The sequence below is a fragment of the Micromys minutus genome (genome assembly GCF_963924665.1).
Source record: "Micromys minutus genome assembly, chromosome: 7".
Classification (NCBI taxonomy): Eukaryota; Metazoa; Chordata; class Mammalia; order Rodentia; family Muridae; genus Micromys; species Micromys minutus.
In genome coordinates this window covers 1161596-1181947 of record NC_137976.1, presented here as the reverse complement: position 1 = coordinate 1181947, position 20352 = coordinate 1161596, and the positions used below count along the sequence as shown (strand labels likewise).

The 20352-nt window shown below is 42.5% G+C and overlaps 1 protein-coding gene across 2 annotated transcripts in view; it reads right to left on the bottom strand.

Moving 5' to 3' along the window:
• DSCAM (DS cell adhesion molecule) overlaps positions 1–20352 on the bottom strand; it is a gene marked incomplete at both ends in the record, with an annotated part of 537449 nt that overhangs the window by 179843 nt on the left and 337254 nt on the right. For both annotated transcript variants that reach the window (XM_080919460.1, XM_080919459.1), the window contains one exon: positions 12833–12952. In XM_080919460.1, coding sequence (XP_080775586.1) covers positions 12833–12952 — 120 coding nt within the window. The remainder of the gene's footprint in view (positions 1–12832; positions 12953–20352) is intronic.

Genomic DNA, 20352 nt, shown 5'->3' with positions numbered 1-20352 from the left:
ATGCTTTCTCAACTAAGCGGCAGCAAAGAACGATCTTTTAACTCCTATGTGATGGATATGAGCCTGTGCATTATTTGAAAGTCTAATGAAAATGGAAATAATGTCTAAATGCATCTGAATGACATTAAATCTTTTCTTCATTGGGGAAAAAGTGAGCCCATGTTGAAGGGACACAGCATGCATGGTTCTGACCAGGCCTGCTACAAGGAGCAAGAGCCTGCTGTTGGCCAGTCTATTCACCAAGAGGACCACAGACACAAGGATGACATGTGTCAGATATAAGGGATGTGGGCTCCATTAAATTCTCCCTCGGAGTCATGATTGCTCCAAAGGGTAAGGTTAAGCCAGTGCATGCAATATGCAGACCAGTTCTCTTAGCACAGGGTGAGCTCACTGGGCAGCAGCAGTTAATAACAAGGAGCTACCAACTTTCTGTGGCTAGCTGGGCTTGGGTGGGGAGAGTTCTGAACTTCATCACAAGAAATGAAATGTTAAAGCATTTTACCAGTGACGGCAACACAGAGAAACCTTCCCTGTTTTCTGGGAAGCTATGTCTCACTTGTGCCCAGGTGCTGAGGTTGTGAGAGTCACATATAGAAGAACTGCACAGGAAGCAGGTGGCAAACCAGGTACCTGTTTCCCTGTCTGAAGTTTTTCTGACTATAGAGAATGCATTTGGCTGAGGGTTAGAAAGATCCAGGTCCCAGTGGCCTCCGACCTAGCCAATGGGGCCTGTAGACAAATGGCTGATTACCTTTACATCTTCATACAGAAAATATTTGCACATAAGATTATGACAAGAATAACAGAGCTTGCAAAAATGTGAGTGCCAATACCTACAGAGAATAGATTGTGGTTCAAAGAGCATGTTCATAGTTAGCTATCAGGGTGGAGGAATAGATGAGGTAGATTGGAATACCGTGCAATGGGGGAGGGAGTTCCCCCTGTTCCCCTGACTGCTCTCAACAAAAGGCTGTAAGCAGCTATTCTTTCTCCTCTCCAAGGACCAGAGTGTGTCCCTCTCATCCTTGTGAAGAGGGGTGTTTTCTTGAAGAATGAGTGGTTTTTACTTCAAAGAGAGTCTCCTTTCCTTGAAATGAGCTGCTAGGCTTTGAGTGTCCCTCTGAAACAGACAGTAACGCAGAAGTATAAAATGAAATCAGTCCTTTCTCCCCAAGTTGATTTGGGTCACGATGTTTACCGAAAGAACAGAAAGTAAACCAGGACCTTGGCTGGTTTCTGTCTTGTGAGTGAGGGGCATTGAAAATGACTTGGGAGGATCAAGGAAGGAGAAGCCCACCATGTACTTTGCAGGGTGTGCACTGAGATGTGGCACACCTGGACACAGGATGATTGGTCCCCTGAGGACTGCCTGTAAACCACAGCTGCTGCAGATATGGATGTAAGCAGCTTCTCAAGGCACCTACCCTTGTCAATAACCACAGGACAGCTTTCTTTCTTCCCTCCACTTTTCCCCAGTGTCCTGCTCTCAATCCCCATGATAAATTCCTCCCTACTACTGCACCACCTACTAAGAGCAAGAGCATCCAGGCAGTTTTCCATTCCAATGTGAAGTTTTGCTCACTGGATAGTGCAATCACTCTTCTCTCCCCCTTAACTCCTTTTATTTTCTCTGAAGAAATCTATCCACTGGAGATCATGCAACTTCCTTGGAGCCTTCTCTGTGTTTCCTCTGGCTTGGCAGGTAGGGTGTGAGTTTGGCAAGTGGTTGTAATTTTGACCCTCATAGGAAGTAATTGTTCCTTTATCCCAAGAGTCAACACTGCACTCTGCACTGAAGTACCACAAGATTTACCCATGAGTTAATCGCATTCGGCACTTTGGCATTACAGGAAGTGGAAATGGCTAGATATATAGTAGGTGCCACCTATGCTTTGCAGTGGGACTCCAAGGAGCCCTGCCTCTGTGTCCAATGGCCAAGATCTACACACCATAAAAGATAATTCCTCCATAAGATTGGGAAGTAGCCAAGTCTGTAGGTCTTTTCTTAGTGATTGATGGGAGATGGCCCAGCCCACTGTGGGTGGTGCCATCCCTAGGCTAGTGGTCTCGGGTTCCATTAGAAAGCAAATTGAGCAAACCAGTAAGCAGCAGCATTCCATGGTCTCTGTGCTAGCGCCTGCCTACAAGCTCCTGCCCTGTTTGAGTTACTGTCCGACTTCCTCTGATGGTGAACAGCAATATGAAAGTTTGAGTCAAAGAAACCTTTCCCTCCTCAAGTTGCTTTGGTCACAGTATATCATTAGAGTTATAAGCCATAGAAACTGTAACTATGGCAACACTCCTACGAAAGGCTGTCCAAATATTTGTATTTGGTATGACTGCCTCTACTCAGAAGGAGACTGCTAGAGACTTCCTAGATAAAGAACAAAGAAGAGGAAATCCAGAGGAACAGGGAAGAGAAAGGAGGTAAAGTCTGTCTAGAGGCTGGGGCTGACAGAGTTGGGATTCTCATGAGGCTAAGTAAGTGCTGAAGATTCCTGGCTTCCTTGGCACAGAGTCTCTACTCATGTCAGGAAGGAGAAGACTTTCATATCTGCCAAGTTCTCCACCTCTCTCTTTTCTACTATCAATGGGAGGAGATACGTATGCCAAGCACCCTTGCATTCGCTATGCGTACAGCCCTTTGAAAGAACTCACTGCTTAGTGAATCCCATGGTTCCCCTACTTGGCAAGCAGACATGGTGGCTTTTACTGTGTGTGAAGATTCACAGTGGATCTTCAAATGAATTTTCTACTTGAGTTATAGAGTGATAACACCTATCCCTGTTTAGATGCTTGAGATACTCTGCCAGGTCATCTTAGGATTCACATGAAACAATCAGGCTTAAGTAGGGCACAGGTTTAAATACCTGTACTAGGTTAGGGTGTAGTGGTATATCAGGCATTGTTAGAAATGCTTTAGAGGAGTGTTCTGTTCCCAAGCAACTCCAGCACGGAAGAGGTCTGATCATCTAATTCTGGATCCCTGAGTGGTGATTAGAAAAGAGAGGAAGGTGAAGAGGAGGAACTCTGGCTGGGCAGTAGATTTCCTCAGCCAGACTTTGGCTAGTTCTGTGGTTCCAGATATCTTCATAGGAGAAAGAAGACAAGAAGAGGATTAGAGTGATTAGTTCAAGGATATGGCTACAAGACCAAGAAATGATGAAGTTCCAGAGCTTAGATTTGAAAAGGACACATCAAAGTAATGTCCATAGTGCTGGAGGTCAAGGTTGGCATGTGACTGGCCTGGAGGTAAAGAAGGGAGGTATAGTTTGTGACAATTAATAGGAAGAATGTTCATACCTGTGGCTAAAAACAGTAGAAGCTGGGAGGTGATAGGCACAGACACGGGAAGGGACAATGGAGGGCCAGGAAGCTGAGGGTCACTCTACCTGGGTCATATGAACCAAGTTTCCCTTGGAATTATCTCAAAATTAAGCCCCTGTTTCCATGGGGATTCTTCACCGAAGGTCATGTTTGCATGTGTGCAATTCTCAAATTCTCCTTTGGAGAGAGACAGATTTGTCTGTAACATGAGACAATCTGTCTCTTGTCCTGCTCGGAGGAAGTGATGTCAGTGACTCACTAAGGTCTGAAATTTGGGTGAGAAGAGACCCTGTCCTATAGCAAACAGGACAGGGGAAAGGGGTGAGAAGGAAGCTCTAGAGAAATGGGCAGGAAAGGAAGGGTCCCTGACAAGAACAACTCAAGAGAGAAATGATGAGATGGTTTATCTTGGCTCATAGTTTCGGAAGGCCAGAGCCCACCCTCACTAGGAAGGTATGAAACTAGGGAAGGGTGGCATAGAAGTAGAAGCAGGAAGCTGGCTGATTTGCTTTATCAATACTCAGGAGGTAGAAAGAGAGCAGAAAGTGGGATCAGGTTATAGGCCCTCAAACTTTACCACCAGTGACAGACAGCCTCCAGCAAGGTTCCCTTTCTTACACCCTCCCTGAACAGGGCCACCATCTGGGTACCATATGTCCAAGTACATGAGTCTGTGAGGGACATTTTACATCTAGACCAAAGCACCGTCCCAGTTTGAATGTTGCATGTGTGCCAAGGAGAGATGTGGGAGTCTAAATGAAGGCTGTGCTGAGCACCTTTATTAAGAGCAGGGAGATATGAGTACTACAGAAAGTTGAGGCCAAGGGGTCATTGCTGGCAAGTCATTTTACTCAGAGAGAGAGAGAGAGAGAGAGAGAGAGAGAGAGAGAGAGAGAGAGAGAACTGTAAGTAGAAGTTGTTGTACACACATGCCCTCAAAAACAAAGGAGAGAGTGGTGCAATGGTCAGTGCCTAAATGGAAATGAAATCAACAGCACCAATATGAAGTCTCTCTGTTCTAAGGATTCACTTGTCTTTTGAGTCAACCTGGAAACATACCAGTCTCCAAGTTTTCCAGAATCAAATTTTCCAGAAATGTTCCTCTCAACTTCCTGGGAGGCACACTGGAAGGAAGCAGACAGAAGAGAGAATGGTTCTGAGTTTTGAAAGAGGAAAACTCCTGCATTGTTGGTGGGATTTCAAGCTGGTACAACCACTCTGGAAGCCAGTCTGGCCATTCCTAAGAAAATTGGACATAGTACTTATTACCTGAAGATCCAGAAATACCACTCCTGGGCATATACCCAAAAGATGCTCCAACATTTAATAAGGACACGTGCTCTACCATGTTCATAGAAGCCTTATTTATAATAGCCAGAAGCTGGAAAGAACCCAGATGTCCTTCAATAGAGGAATGGATATAAAAATTGTGGTACATTTACACAATGGAATACTACTTAACTATTAGAAACAATGACTCCATAAAATTCCTAGGCAAATGGGTAGTCCTAGAAGCTATCATCCTGAGTGAGGTAACACAGTCACAAAAGAACATACATGATATATGCTCACTGATAATCAGATACTAGCCCCAAAAGCTCTGAATAACCAAGAAACAATTTACAGAATTTACAGACCTTATGAAGCTCAAAGAAAAGAAAGGTCAGAATGTGGATGCTTCAGCCCTTCTTAGAAGGTAGAATGAAGCACTCACAGGAGAAAATACAGGGATAAATAGAAGAGCAGGGATTGAAAAAAAGATCAATCAGAGACTGCCTTACCAGGGGATCCACTCCATATGTAGGCACCAAACCCAAGCACTATTGCTGATGCCAAGAAGTGCTTACTGGCAGGAGCCAGATATGGATGTCTCCTCAGAAGCTCTGCCAGAGTCATACAGATACAGTTGAGGATGCTTGCAGCTAAGCATTGGACTAAATATGGGGTCCGCAATGAAGGAGCTAAAGAAAGGACTAAAGGAACAGAAAGGGTTTGCAATCCCATGGGAAAAACAACATTATCAACCAACCAAACTCTCCAGAGCTCCCTGAGACTAAGAAACCAGCCAATGAGCACACATGGAGAGATCCATGACTCCAGTTGCATATGTAGCAGAGGACAGCACTGTCTGGCATTAATGGGAGAAGAGGTCTTTGGTCCAATGAAGGCACATTTTCCCAGTGTAGGGGAATGTCAAGGCACTGAGGTAGAGAGGGTGGTTGGGAAAGGGAGCATCTTCATGGAAACAAGTGGAGGGGGAAGGGATATGGAAGTAGGGAAAAGGGGAATAACATTTGAAATGCAAATACAGAGAATATACAATAAAAACAACAAAGGGAAAAAAAGAGAGAATGGCTGAAACTGAAAGTTTAGTTTGGAGAAAAAGAGCTATCATGTCAATGCTAAAATGGCAACATTGTGACCATTCATGTGTATTTTCAATGATAAAATGGCAACAGTGTGACTGTGTATGTGTATTTTCAGTGATAAAATGGCAACATTATGATCATTCATGTGTATTGTCAATGATAAAATAGCAACAATGTGACCCTCCATGTGTATTTTCAATGATAAAATGGCAACAGTGTGACCATCCATGTTTATTTTCAATGATAAAATGGCAACAGTGTGACCATCCATATATATTGTCAATGATAAAATGGCAACAGTGTGATCCTCCATGTATATTGCCAATGATAAAATGGTAACAGTGTGACCTTCACATATTGAGCAGAGCTGCAGGCAGTGAAACAGGAATGACAAGGTGGGGTCAAATGCCATGAGGTAAAATCTACCTCAAGGGGTAGTATGCTCAGGCTAGGTTTGACCTTCAGAGTCATAAGGGACCACATGCTTGTGTCAAGCAATTTCTTTCTAGCCACATGGGCTTTCTTCGAGTATTCCTAAGAATTACAAGGTCTAAGAAAGATGTTAAAGAAAAAAATGGAAAAGAGAATTTTTTAAAAGTTTCAATTGAGGAAATTTCATAAGAAAAAATGTGACTTAGATATGTACTAGATAGTCTTCTGTCTATAAAAAGTGAATCATTAAAGCTGTAGGGAGAAAGCAGAGAGCAAAACAATAAGGTGAAAGACGAGTTGAAGAGTTCACAATGAACAGAGGTTTTGTTAGAGAAAAAGAATGGAAGCTGGAAAATATCCAACAAATTAAAACAAGAACACATGAACGGTATGTCAGAGAGAAATGACAGCTACTGCTGACAGGAGGTGATGTCACCAATAGAACTGGAGAGCGTGAAGGAGAGGGTCGAAGAACATGAACAGAACAGATGTTTATAACAAAAAATTCACCAAGAAGTCTGGAAATAAAACAATGATATCAAATAGGCACACCACATGTACAGGAAAGTGGGCCCATATGAGCAGCACCAGGGATTACACTGCAAACATCCTGACTTCACTGACTCTGGGGTGCCTACAAGAAAGAGCTCAAGTCTCTTAAAGGCAAACAAGGCAGCCACAGCCTCTTCCATGAAAGGGTATGAGCCCCCAACTTCCTACCAGGCAAATGGTGCTTTGTGGGTGAAAAGGCAGAAGGAAGACTTGGTGCTATGAGAACTGATGTTGGGCTCTGTGCTGGCAGGGTAAGATTAAGAAGAGGGGCCCTTGGTGAGAGCAAAGTGCTCCTTAGAAAGAAAGAAAGAAAAGAGAGAGGAAGTAGAGAAGCAGAGAGACAGAGACAGAGGGAATGAGAGGGAGACATAGATAGATAGATAGATAGATAGATAGATAGATAGATAGATAGATAGATAGATAGATAGATAGAGACACAGAGAGACAGAGAGACAAAGAGACAGAAAGGGAGAGAGAAGAGGGAGTCAGACATACATATATACATACATACAGAGAGAGAGACAGACAGACAGACAGACAGAAAGGAAGAGAGGGAGACAGAGAGAAAGAAAGAGAGAGAGAGAGGCATAGAGGGAAAGATATAAAGACAGACAGAGAGGGAGAAAGAGTCAGACAGACAGAAAGGGAGAGAGTAGGAGGAGTCAATCATACATACACAGAGGGAGAGATGTGTAGAGATAGACAGAGAGGGAGGGAGAGAGTAGAGAAAGAGGAGGAAAGAGAATGATAAAAGAACAGAGAAAGAAGGGAGAGAGGACTGGAGGGAGAGAGATGGGAGGTGCATGGGAAGTAAGGGACAAAAGAGGGAAGACAGGAGGGAAGGGCACTTAGGACCTCAGAAATCCTTGCTTATTATGGGAACTCATGACTGGTTCTGCAAAGAGAAACTTCTTCCTTTCTAGCCCAAGATCTGCTCCTTGGATGGTCCATCTTAGTAAATGGCCTCTCTCTTCCTTTCACTGCTTGTGGCAAAGACCCAGATGCAGGTCCAGCCCCCTCCTCTCCCTCACAGGCACTTGAAGTCTGCCAGCTAAAGAAAGCCCCCTTCCACCTCCTTTTTTATCCCACCAGACTCCAAACCTCATTGTGACTAATGTTTCTGAGCAGGTCTAGTGTGTTTCCTGCCTTGACCCCATGTGCTATGGGTACACCAGCACCAGTGTGGCCCTGCCATGATTATCAGGCAGGTCACCATTTCACACTTCTTCCACTGCACTGTTTTACCTGCCTCTAACTTTGCAGAACACAGAGTACATATCACCACCCACACAGGGGCCTGTGCAGGCTGCCAAAGCCATGTGTCAATCACAGTGATTGACAGAGGAGTCTAAATACCTGCACAACATCCTGTCACTGACTACACTGGACACCATATCCCTCCTTGAGGTTTCTGAAATGTCCCAAGCATTACACCTGCGATGGTTAATCTTGATTTCCAGCACAATTACATCTAGAATCAACTAAAGCCACAAGCCTCTGGGCGTGCTTGTTAGAGATTTTCTTGGTCAGATTATTTTAAGTGGGAAACCCTGAGCTGAGCCACATCTGGTGGCAGCCTACATAAAAGGAGATGGAAGAAGGGAGCTTTTGCGTTTTCACTACTTGCTCTCACTCTTGGTGGCAAGTTCATCTGCTCTGTTGCAGAGGCATCCCTTTGCTGACATTAGAACCCACTTTTTTTTCATTGGATTGCTTATGTGCTTACATTTCAAATATTATCCCCTTCCCCAGTTCCCCCTCTCCCATGCTCCTTTCCCCTGCTTCTACGAGGATGCTCTCCTTCCCACCCACCCACTCCCACCCTCACCACCCTGGCATTCCCCTAACTGGGGAAACAAGCCTTCACAAGACCAAGGGCTTCTCCTCCTATTGATGCCAGACAATGCCATCCTCTGATATATGTAGTTAAAGCCATGGGACCCCCATGTGTACTCTTTGGTTGCTGTTTTAGTCCCTGGGAGCTCTGGAGGTCTGGTTGGTTGATACTGTTGTTCTTCCCATGGGTTGCAAACCCCTTCAGCTCCTTCAGGCATACTTTGTCTTTGGACATCCTGAATGATAGGGAATCTGTGGGCAGCTGTTAAGAGCACAGAATGCCCAGGGTCTGTTCTCTGACGTTAGCAGCATTCCTTCTGCTCCCCAGAAGCTCCCAGGGTACCAAGCTAGTCTCTGAGACAGTCACATAAAGCAATTTCCTTCTATTCTAAATGGGAAGTGCACAAAGACTTGTTTAGCTGTGGGCCACGGGAAGCACAGATCACCAAGCCACTGAGCCCAGGTTCTTTTAGATGAGATATGTCTTTTGCACACAAAGCAACGCCAGGAGGTGAAATGCAATATCCTCTGATTTGTATCTTCAGAACCAAGTTCAAGAAGTTAAGATGGTCATTTTTCAGCCAAGACTTTAATTTCTCCTGTAGCTGCCCTATTGAGTTCACTAATGAAGCCTCAGTCCAGGGACCAGTTGCAGGGCTGAGGCTGATTTATCTGCACTTGCTCTCTCATTTTTAGAAAATTGATATGTTTTTATTTTATGTGTGTGAGCATGTATGTGTCTGCACATCATCTATGTGCTTGGTGCCCTCAGAATCAGAAGAGGCATTAGATTGCCTGGAAGTGGAGCTACATATGGTTATGAGACACCTCGTGTGTGCTGGGAACTGATTTGGGTCTGCTCTTAACCTTCAAACCACCCCTCCAGTCCTGTGCTCTGTCATATTTAGGGGCACTGGAATTTTGCATGCCTCCCACACCTACTGGCTATCATGACTACTTGAAACATACTTCATTATCAACATAATTTGTAACATGTATCATCTTTATTGTTTCACTAAAATAATAATGCAAAAATTCTACTAGATTGAAAACCAGTAAGGACCAGGTATAAAATGCAGCATCATTTTGGGCTCTAGGAAGCAGAAACTTCACACCAAGGAACTCTGTGAAATGAATAAAAAGCTGGCAAGCTGTCAATGTGTCTAAAAGCTATAAAAATTGTTTACTCTTTGAGTCTGCAATTCTACTTACAGAAAATAATCCCAGGGGAAAAATAAACACATCTACAACGATCAATGTAATGGAGCACAGCATGGCGTTTTCTAAGAATAAAAAGCAGAAGGAAAGCAAAATACAGCGGACTGCCAGAGATGCCCGGGATCTGGGAATGCTATGGCAGGGAAGCATGCCTAAGTACATCACAACTTGCTCATTGCTTATGGTGGGGGTGAGCCGGTGGGGGGGAGCAAGGGGATGCTAGCAGGGCTGAGGGGTGCTGCAGCTCTGGAAAGATCTTTAAGGGAGCATACCCAGGCCAGAGTTCCAGGTTCCTCCAGCCCCTTCCTCCATGAGAATGTGGTGTTGCTCCCTAGCCCAGGAGTCTTCCCGTGAGCATTAGAGAGGGTTAGGAAAAATGGCACAATTCTTTTAAGGGTTTGGGGTTGTGGCCTCTGGTAACTTACGTGATCAAGCAAGAGAGCTTTGTCATTTGTGATAATGTAGACATGACCAGAGGACCAGGAGAGTGTTGTAGGGCTTTGTTTAGTTGTGGAGTATAAAACAGCTGACTTAGTAGAAAAGGTGGGCATCACAGGCTTGGGAGGGAGGCTAGGGCAAGGCTGGACAATGGATTGCAGATGTGATTGGGAAAAAGAAGCACTTTTGACTTTCTCTTTCACTGCAGGACAACTCCATAGCAATGATCTATGATAAATTTCAGAGCAACTAGGAGAAAGGACTTTTGAGTGTTCTTATTACAAAGAAAGAATGAGCAGTAAACCAGTTCCTCTAATATTATCATGCATGCAAGTCCAAAAAGCACATATTGTATGCTACATGTGTGACATCACCAATCAATCAAAAGCAAAATGGAAATCTAGCACAGGGATCTCTACATAAGGAGAAAAGTAACCCTTATCTTTGTAAACATTTTTCTTTCTCCTTTCATTCTTCAAAAGAGAGTTTCTCCATGTGCCTCTCTTTAACTGTCCTGGAACTCACTCTGTAGCCCAGGCTAGCCTTGAAACTCATTCTGTAGCCCAGGCTAGCCTTGAACTCAGAGATCCACTCTCCTCTGCCTCCTAAGGAGGCACTGGGTGTGTACTACCCCATCCATCCTGTAAACATATGAACTCTGGCAATAATTAACTGTCCCTGCTGATGTGTACACAGACCTGTCAAAAGACATATAAAAACATCAATACTTGGTGCCATAAAAGAGATCCATAACATACTGTTAACTGGAAAACCATGATTACAAGCCATGGGTGATCAGATGTTAGAAATCATACCTGCACATCTGCTAATGGGAACTTGCCTGGCAGCCTAGACCAAAAGTCACAGCCATCTTTTATCTTGTTGTTGTTGTTACCGTCCTGTTGTTATCTCACACTTTAAAGACTTGTTTCCATAGTTTCTTTTTCCCCCACCAATAATCTAAATTTCCATGTGAAATTTATAGATGAAAAGGCTACTATGACTAAATGTATCAGTGACGGAAAAAGATAAAATATATCATCCTTAACAAATACGGAACTATACAGTGTTCTTACAAACAAATAAGATAGACAAAGAAACATCAAGTCTCAGAAAGTCCCCAAAGGGGGAGCAGAAATGTCAGTTAACAAGGAATGAAATATTTTAAACAGTATTAGTAATCTAATATGAAAGTTAATTTTTACTCCTAAGAGTGTGATGATAGAGATCTTATCCACTGAACAAAGACACATATCCTGAGGGGACAAAGTCCACTCTGGTAAGACAAAGAGCCTTCCGTGAAGTCATGCTGGCTCACCGTTAGGAAGTTACCTGCACAAAATAATTACTCATATGCTCAATGAACTGGATGAATAGGGCTCTGTTGTAGGGGTGTTCACAAGGGTAAAAGCCTGGAGACAGCATTAGGGTGAAGCTGAGAATGTGTCGAGCAGCAACGTTGAAAGTAATTTTGATGGTAAATGTCACAGAAAATGTTCACACTATCAAATATGCTGTGGATAGGAGCTAAACTAAATTTGTTCTGTTTGTCCGTTTTAATATAATAGCACAACATGGGGCTCTAGATGGGGCTTAAAATAAGTCTCAGGGGAAGAAATTCGAAGTAGCAGTTTTTACATTTCAACAGGGTTGAGGAAGAGCTACAGCAAAGAAGGCTTTTGTTTTGTTTTGTTTTTTAATTATTCTCTTGCTCACCTAGTCACTGTCTAAAGCCCCTTTGCTCTCTCAGCCAGTCTATACCACTTGCTTTGCCTTCTACTGTGGTTGTTTTCATAGAAAATACTTTTATTGTAAATAAAAAAAAAACCTAGAATGCAAATTGGCTAAGTGAGCAGGGACACAAGCCTACACATGATGATTAACCATGAATGCCACATCTTTACCACTGGGGGAAGAACATGATTGGTCAACGGGCTGCTGAATCTCCCTCAGTGATTGGATGAATGAATTACTGAATGGGAATAGTTCTCCAAATTTGAAACAGACCATGGGTACCTTGTCCAGAAAAGACAGTGTCATGAACTGAAATGATTCTTCTGGGGTCTAAAATGGTATTTCCACTGGCTTCCAAGTGACACATCACAATTTAACAAATGCTCACTATGTAACCTACAAATGGGAGCCATCGCTCTCTTAAGAAGGAGGTATGGTGTTTTAGTTGTAAGAGCAGGAACCCTAGCCACCATCTCAGGACTGCTGTTGAAAGTAGCACCCATGGGTGATTGTATGTAGCACTTTATATTATCCAGATAAATCTAGAAAATCAAGTATTTTAACTCTAGCTCCCCAAAAGCACAAAGTGCCAGGTACTAAGGAATAATTCCCATCAGTGAATAATTCTAACACTGATGCCTCCCTCCTTGTATTTGTGTTGACAGGAGCCCAACACAACCATGGTCACAATGTAGACAGAAAGATAGCATTCCTCCAGGGGTTGAAACCAGTCTTTCCAAGGACATGTTAGGGGCACTTTCATGACAGGAATTTTAAGTCCTTCATTATCTACTGGAGCGTATAGGAGATAGCTTAGGGTGAGAGGGGATAACATATCTACCTTCTAATATCTCTAAAAGGACAAATATTGTAGACAACATACTATGCTTAGCACAAAACAAACAGTTTGAGCAACCTCATACCTTTTGAGAATTTCCACACAATTGTAGGTACAGGATAACCCTCTGCAGAGCAATTGAGAATCACTGCTTTGCCATAGATTCCATCCTGGTCCCGGGGCTGTACCACGAACTTAGGGGGAACTGAAAAGAGAAATGTCATTATTCAGACACGGCCAGTGATTAAAGTTGTGATCTTATAAAACAATGATCTTTGTTCACCTTCTAGTGAGAAGAATGTTTCACACAAACAAAAAGACAGACAATAGCTGTGTTTGCAGCTCAGGATAAATGGGAGAAATAGTTTAGGTGCTGGTGGGTTTTCTACATATGGGTTTTAGTGGAAATTGTGTTTTTATTTATTTTTTCTAAGTAGGGAAATTGCCCTCTCATAGATGTGTAGGCATGTGATACTCAGTCTTGTCAGAAATTCACTCCATACAGAATAGAATCACACCCAGTATGTAAAAGAAGAGGTAAAACATACATTGTTCCCAAAATTGTACTTATAAAGGATGAGCATTTTCTTGGTTAAGAAGTGTTCAAGGTACTTCTCCACTGTTGGTGGGGTTGTAAACTGATACAACCACTCTGGAAATCAGTCTGGTGATTCCTCAGAAAATTGGACATAGTACTACCTGAAGATCCAGCTATTCCACTTCTGGGCATATACCCCAGAGATACTCCAATATACAACAAAGATACATGCACCACAATGTTCATAGCGGCTCTATTTATAATAGCCAGAAGCTGGAAAGAACCCAGATGTCCTTCAGTAGATGAATGGATACAAAAATTGTGGTACATTTACACAATGGAGTACTACTCAGCTATCAGAAACAATGACTTAACCAAATTCTTAAGAAAATGGTTGCATCTAGAGAATATCATCCTGAGTGAGATAACCCAGTCACAAAAGAACAGACATAATATGCAGTCACTGATTGTGGGATGCTAACCCCAGAGGCTCGGACTGCCCCAGAAACAACTCACAGACTGTGTGAAGTTCAAGAAAAAAACAAAACAAAACAAACAAACAAAAAAAGTCATGTTCAATCCTTACACACCAAGAAAACATTGACTAATTCTGGGTTACACCCTGTTTTACATGTACTTTTTGCTCATTGTAAATAGTAAGACCTTAATGCAGAGTATCAAACCTTAAAAAAAAGAAAAAAAAAGCCAAGCACTGACACAATTGTATTTATATACATTTATTCAAAAATGTTTACATTTTTTTCTTTTATTTTTGTTTTTTAAAATAAAGTTTAAAAAAAAAAGAAGTGTTCAAAGTCTTGGTGAATTTCTTCTAGCAGAAGATGAAAGGATCCCTAGTTAGATTCATCCCAACCTCTAGAATATTCAACTGCCCACTTACAGCACATTGCTTTGTGCTAAACTAGTTGTAGTGTTTGAGTGTTAATGAACAGGTCACTGGTCTTCTAGAAATGATGGCATCTGACAGCGGCCTAATCTCAGCACATCTCAAGGAGAACCAGGTTACCCATGAGGTGGATTGTCAGTGAGATAGTCATACATCACTAAGATTCAACACGCAACATCGAAATGGTGCTCCCTTCCTTCTCACATCTGGTTAAATTAATCTTGCTTATTTTCTAACATGGGGACACATATATAGACCTTGAAGCTGGAGAAAGATAGTCTTGGGTTCTGCTGATTCATGCATTTATCCTTTTGTAGGTGTTACAAAAGGACTCGACTTCCCAGTATGCAGATTAGGGATAACTGTGGTACCCACTTCACAGGACAGCCTCAGGGAGAAAATGAGTTGAGATTCAGAATGGTCAGCAGTTCGTTGGAAGAAAAAACAATTCTAAGAGTCGGTCCATTTAGTAAACCCAGGTGCCCAGCTGTGAAGTAAACACTCCATTCAGCAAATGGATCTGGGACATTTGTAAAGTGTCCAATGATTTGACTGCAGGTAAATAATATTTTGAGAATAATGCATTCAATTGGTTGTATTTATTCTTGAAATAAATTAATAAAAGTTGAGTGCCTTAAGGCCAGGAGATATTCCTAGGAAAATAAGAGATTATATAGGGTTAATTCTTTTCTCTTCCTTCTTCTTACCATTCCTCTGCCATCTTTTATTCCTCCCTCCTTCTCTGTCTCTCCTCCCCTTCTTCCTTTCTTCTTCTCTTCCCTTTTGAAAAAGATTACTTTTTAAAAATTTTATGTGTGGGCATTTTGCTTGCATGCCATGTGTGCACTGACCAAGGGGGTCAGAAGAGGACACAGGATCCCTGGAATTGGAATTACATGTGACTAGGAGCTGTCGTGTGGGTGCTGGGAAGTAAACCTGGGTCTTTTGGAAGAGCAACCAGCCTTCTTAGCTGCTCTGTCATCTCTCTATCTTCTGTTGTTAGCTTTTTTGAGACAAAGTCTTGCTCTGTAGCTCAAGCTGGCTGCAAACTTTGGACCTTCCTACTTCTGTCTCCCAAAATTCCAGAATGACGGGTGTTCTGCCATATGTACCACCAAGCCATCCCAAATTTTCTAATAAAGATGGTGAACAACCATCAGGGTAGATTCAAAATCTAAACATCCTACTAGACCCATTGTCCATGGGGTGAGAGGCAAATCTGCAGCTAATTCTGACAAGAGGAAGAGCTGCTTCTTTACTGGATGAGACATTCAGTTGCATGTCCCCAGTTATCACTCATCCGTGATATTCTCAATTTGGTTTTGAGCTAAAAAATTGTATGCTCAAAAATTCATCAAAGATGTCTCCATGGCATATGGTTATAGGTATAAATAGTCCCTTGATTGGTAGAATAATCCTCCTAGGTTATTACTCAAAAAATTTTCAGATACTGGCAAGGATAGCCTGTGGGTTCCCTAAGCAGGTTTTCCTCTCCAATAATAGAATCCCCTCTTCTATTCCCAAAAGGTCTATGCTTTCATAAAATCCCAAGGTACAAGTGAGCAGGCTTCTGAGTTTTTATGGCAAAGAGAATATCTGAGGGCTCAGTTCTGTCCACTACTCATATACAATGCTACTTGAGACAATGTGGAAGAAAATATACACCACCAAGCACATAACTAAACCATATCATAACAAGTCCTGTCACATGAATAATGGGAAGCTCCTAGGCTTGAGGTGCACTCTCGAGTTTTGCTTTTCTTATGCGCTTCCAGGTGATCCTGAGGCTTCTAGTCCAGGTGGCATACTTCAATAATCTTTGCTCTGAATGGCTCCTTAGGAAGTGCCAGGTATGGAAGAGCTATGGCTGACCACAAAGGCAGCTCATGTATTAAAGCAACTTGCGCTGCTTTCTGCTTTCTTTGATCTCAGTCTTTCCTATGACTGTGGAATACAGAATTTACACCCCAGCTAAGTGACTTGTAGCCATCTCTGATAGCGTTCTGCTCTCAAGAGAAATAAAGCTAGGTAGGGTGAGGGTAATACTGTCTCTAATCTCAAACGGTCTCCATTTGACACTTATGTCTGGTGTCATTTCTGTCACTGGTACCCCATTTGAATCTCTTCTCTACCCAGTGACGGTCAGAGATGCTTGGGAAACCATCACATGCTCCTTGGCCATGTCCAGGTTCCTGCAATGCTTTGCAGCCTTTAGCAACTGGCCCCTGTCCCGTTCCTGCAGGCATTCTTGAAACCATTCCAAAGTATCTCCTATTCACTAGTTTTCAGGTTGGTCTTTCCCGAGTCTTCAGACTCCCCTGTGTGGCTTTGTTTGATGCGTTTCTACTTGTCGTTTCTTCTGCCTCGGCTGAAAGCCCATTTAACCGGGCACCTCTTCTGATGCTTCAGTGGAGATTGAGACCTTCTCCAAATCCTCTCCAAACCCCACTCTCCAAGCTATTGTTACAACTGCTTGGTGTTGCTTTTCTAACTGCCTGTCTCCCATATCAGGTTCTGCACGCTGTGAGAAGAGAATCCAGGTGCAGGGACTTGGGTGCCATTTTGATCACATCAGAACAGTCACTATGCTTAGGGGAACTAGGGGATTTTCCAGTAACCACACACTCCAGTCAAAACTTTTGGTGTGTTCATGTGACGGATTTCACCAATCTGATGTTTGGATCCTGCATGAACCAGGTGCCAGCTTGCATTCTGTAGTTAACACCTAACGCCCCCGTTTGCAAAGTGAATTTATCTCTTAACAGTGACAGGATTTCTCTCTGACAGTGAGCAGGAATAGTAACTAGTTCCTTATAATCCCTGAAGTCATCCCCACCCCACCCCCACTATGCCAGTCATGCAGATGAGAAAGCCAAGCTTCAGAGAAGTTGGTGATGTTTCCAAGCTCACACAGATGGTGAACGTGCAGCAATGTGGGCCTGGTCAGCCTTCAGAAAGTTCTAGCATTATGTCTGCACCTTCTTTTTCTTCCTGAACTGGCTTACATATCAAGGCAGATGAAGCTCACCCCTCTGTGAAGTCTGTGGTCATATCAAGAACACCAATCTCCCTGTTATCAAGGTATGTTTTGCTCTTGTAATTAATAGCCTGTCACTTGCAGACTCCCAAACCACCCTCTCAGTGACAGGCAATTTCAAGACCTCTAAACCACCCATTCATTTTTTGACATTTCCCAGGCTACATCTCAGGCCAAGACTCTGCAGCCTCTAAGAGAGGCACTTCTCAATTTCAGTGAAAGATTAGAGTAAAAGGTGCAGCGCAATTTGCTGTGTTTTGGATACTTTCATGTGATGAATTTCATTAATGCAATGTTTGGATCTTGTATGAACCAAGTGCTAGCTTGTGTCCTGCAGTTAATGGCTAAGTCCCCAGTTTACAATGTGTCTTTCTCTCTAAGAGGTGACAGTTAGCAGGGACAGCCCTAATTTTGCTTAAAAGTTACATTTCCATTTATTCAGGACAAGCAATTATTTAAAGGTTTCTGACTCAACTTGGACATTTACATCGAAGGCTAAAATTTTGTGGACAGACCTGGAAAGATGGCTGTCCCTCACAGCAGGTATGATCCTGAGAGCACACCCTTCCTCAGTTACTTTGTGAGAAGGACAGAGGGGATTGGAGCATCAGGAAGACAGCTCAAACAAATACCCACTGTAGTGGTGGCCTGGCTGCTCCCTTGGGGAGGTGGGTTTCTCATGCTTTCTCACACTGATTTGTACACAACTGGTCACTAAGGGCAACAAAGAACCTTATGCAAAGGGGCCCCTCCCGAGTTCTCCCTGCAGGCCACCACCAGGTGTCTCTGCTTCTCCTGCTGTAGGCTTCTATGCTCCCCAGCTCAGTTCATTCCAGTGACTCAAGCAAGTGATTGATTCCCATAACCTAGAGACTTTTCTTAGGACCCAACCCTGCAGCTGACCTTCCACACAGATCTCAGTTAGCTCCTTGTGCACTCTCCTATCTGCCCCCCTTAGAGCCAAGAGGATTTCTAAAGCTCATGGTCTTTCTTGCTCTTATCCAATCACACTGTTTGCAGAAGCTTCAGGTACCCTCCCTGTTCCCCTTGGGACTCAGTGCATGTAACATTCTTTTCTTTTTCAGCAGGGGGTCTGATGCTTGCCACATTGCTTGACCCATCTTCATTTCTGTCATCCCAGGGGCTATGTCAGGAACTATTCTTAGTATGTGTGCTAAGTACATGGTTGCTAATAGTAGAAGAAACGGAGCCATGAAATAAAATTAGAAAGCATATAGTCATTTGGAAGCATGTATAAAGTGTTATTCGTACAAATATTTATGGTTGCCCTAAGGATTTATAGCTAAGAATAGTTTTTTTTTCTCTTCAGAAAGTAAGACACAAAGACACTGAAAACATTGCTGGGAAGATTTTTTAAACAGAAGGCCATGGATAAAGACCCCGAGAAAGAGAGAATGCTCACTGAGCTGTTTATCCCCCGTATTTGGTATGTTCTTTTCATGTTAGCTGCAATCTTGCTGAAACAACAATAGGAAAAGCAGCTAGAAGGGACCCTGACATCAGTTACTTGCAGAGTTGTTACAGAGTTGTTATCTGTTTTTCTCTTCAGAGTTTGCTTTTCACTTATGTGCATGTGTTTTTGTTTTGTTTTTGTTTTGTTTTTACTGCATTCATGTTTACTGGCTGTATTTAGGAGATGCCTGTGAAGGCCAGAGAGGCATCAGAGCCTCTGGAGAAGGACTTACTGGTTGATATGAGCCTCTGCATGGGTGCTGAAAATTGCACATGTGTTTTTCAGCAAGAGAAACCAGTGTTGTTAACTGCAGAGTCATCCCTCCAGACCCAGCAGCCACTTATAAACTAGTTGAGTTGGTTTTCTGACAGGACAATTACCTGTCATGAAATATGTATGATATAAATTCCCAAACTGATTAGCTCTATATCTTAGTTCGATTTTAATCAGAATATGTTTTGGGGAAATATATTTTCACTTAAATGTTTTTAAGAATATAATATCAGTTCTCCCTTTCCTTTCCTCCATCTAAACCCCTAAATCTATAAATATATATGTATATATATACATATGTGTGTGTGTGTGTGTGTGTGTGTGTGTGTATGGCAACTATATATATCAAATATATATGTTTATATTCCCAAATATAACCTGCTCAGTCTATATAATGTTATTTGTATGCACATTTTCAGGATTGACCATTTGGTGGTATCACACAACCAGAGATGTGCTTTTCTTTGGGGCAGATCATTTATTTCACCCCAGCATCCCTGTAGTTCTTTATGTATAGTTGGGGCTTTATGGGCTTTCTCCTATCCACTTGGGACGTCTACTGTGTCTACTGCTGACCTTGTTCAGCTCATGTTCAGTCTGTCATGTTGGTGAGATGTTATGGGTATATCCTTATGACATTGCCAGGTGAACAATGGAAGCTGGAATGTTTTAGGATTATGCCCATTTCCCCCTCTTTGCAGGGCCTGTGGAATGCTCACCACCTTGTTATTAAATACATGTGTGTATGTTGTGGTTTGCTTATAAAATGTTACCCAGGTGCTATGTGCTTGGACACTGGAATCTCAGCTGTGAGTGCTGTTTTAAGAGGTTGTGGGGCCTTTAGGTCATCGGACAGGGCTGATAAAGGAGTGTTACTAGGAAATGGGTCTTGAATATCACTCCCCTTGCTTTATAGCTCAGCCAAACATTCATACAACTAGTATAATAATTAAAACAAGAATTATTGAAGCTTGCTTTTACATATGCATATATGCATATAAAAAGTTAAATATACTATGCTCTCACACAACAGTCTTCCTACTCTTTAGAACTAATAAAAAAAAAAAAAAGACAAAAACACAACACCAGGACAGGTTACCTTTTTTGGAGGTGTTAGCTAGTGAGGTTCTACAAACCAACAAATGTTATACATTTGCTATTGGTTGCTCTTCAGAACTTGACAATAAGACCTTATTACTGAAAACACCAAATATTTGACTCTTAGAGTATGGAAATAACAATCTGGCACAGTCCTGGAAGCTTCATCTTTAGTGGCTAGCATTCATTGTGCTAAAAATGCTATGAATGCTACCAGAGGGGAAAGGCAATTACTCTTACCCAGGTGTGAATCCCATAAGCTAGAATAATGACATGGC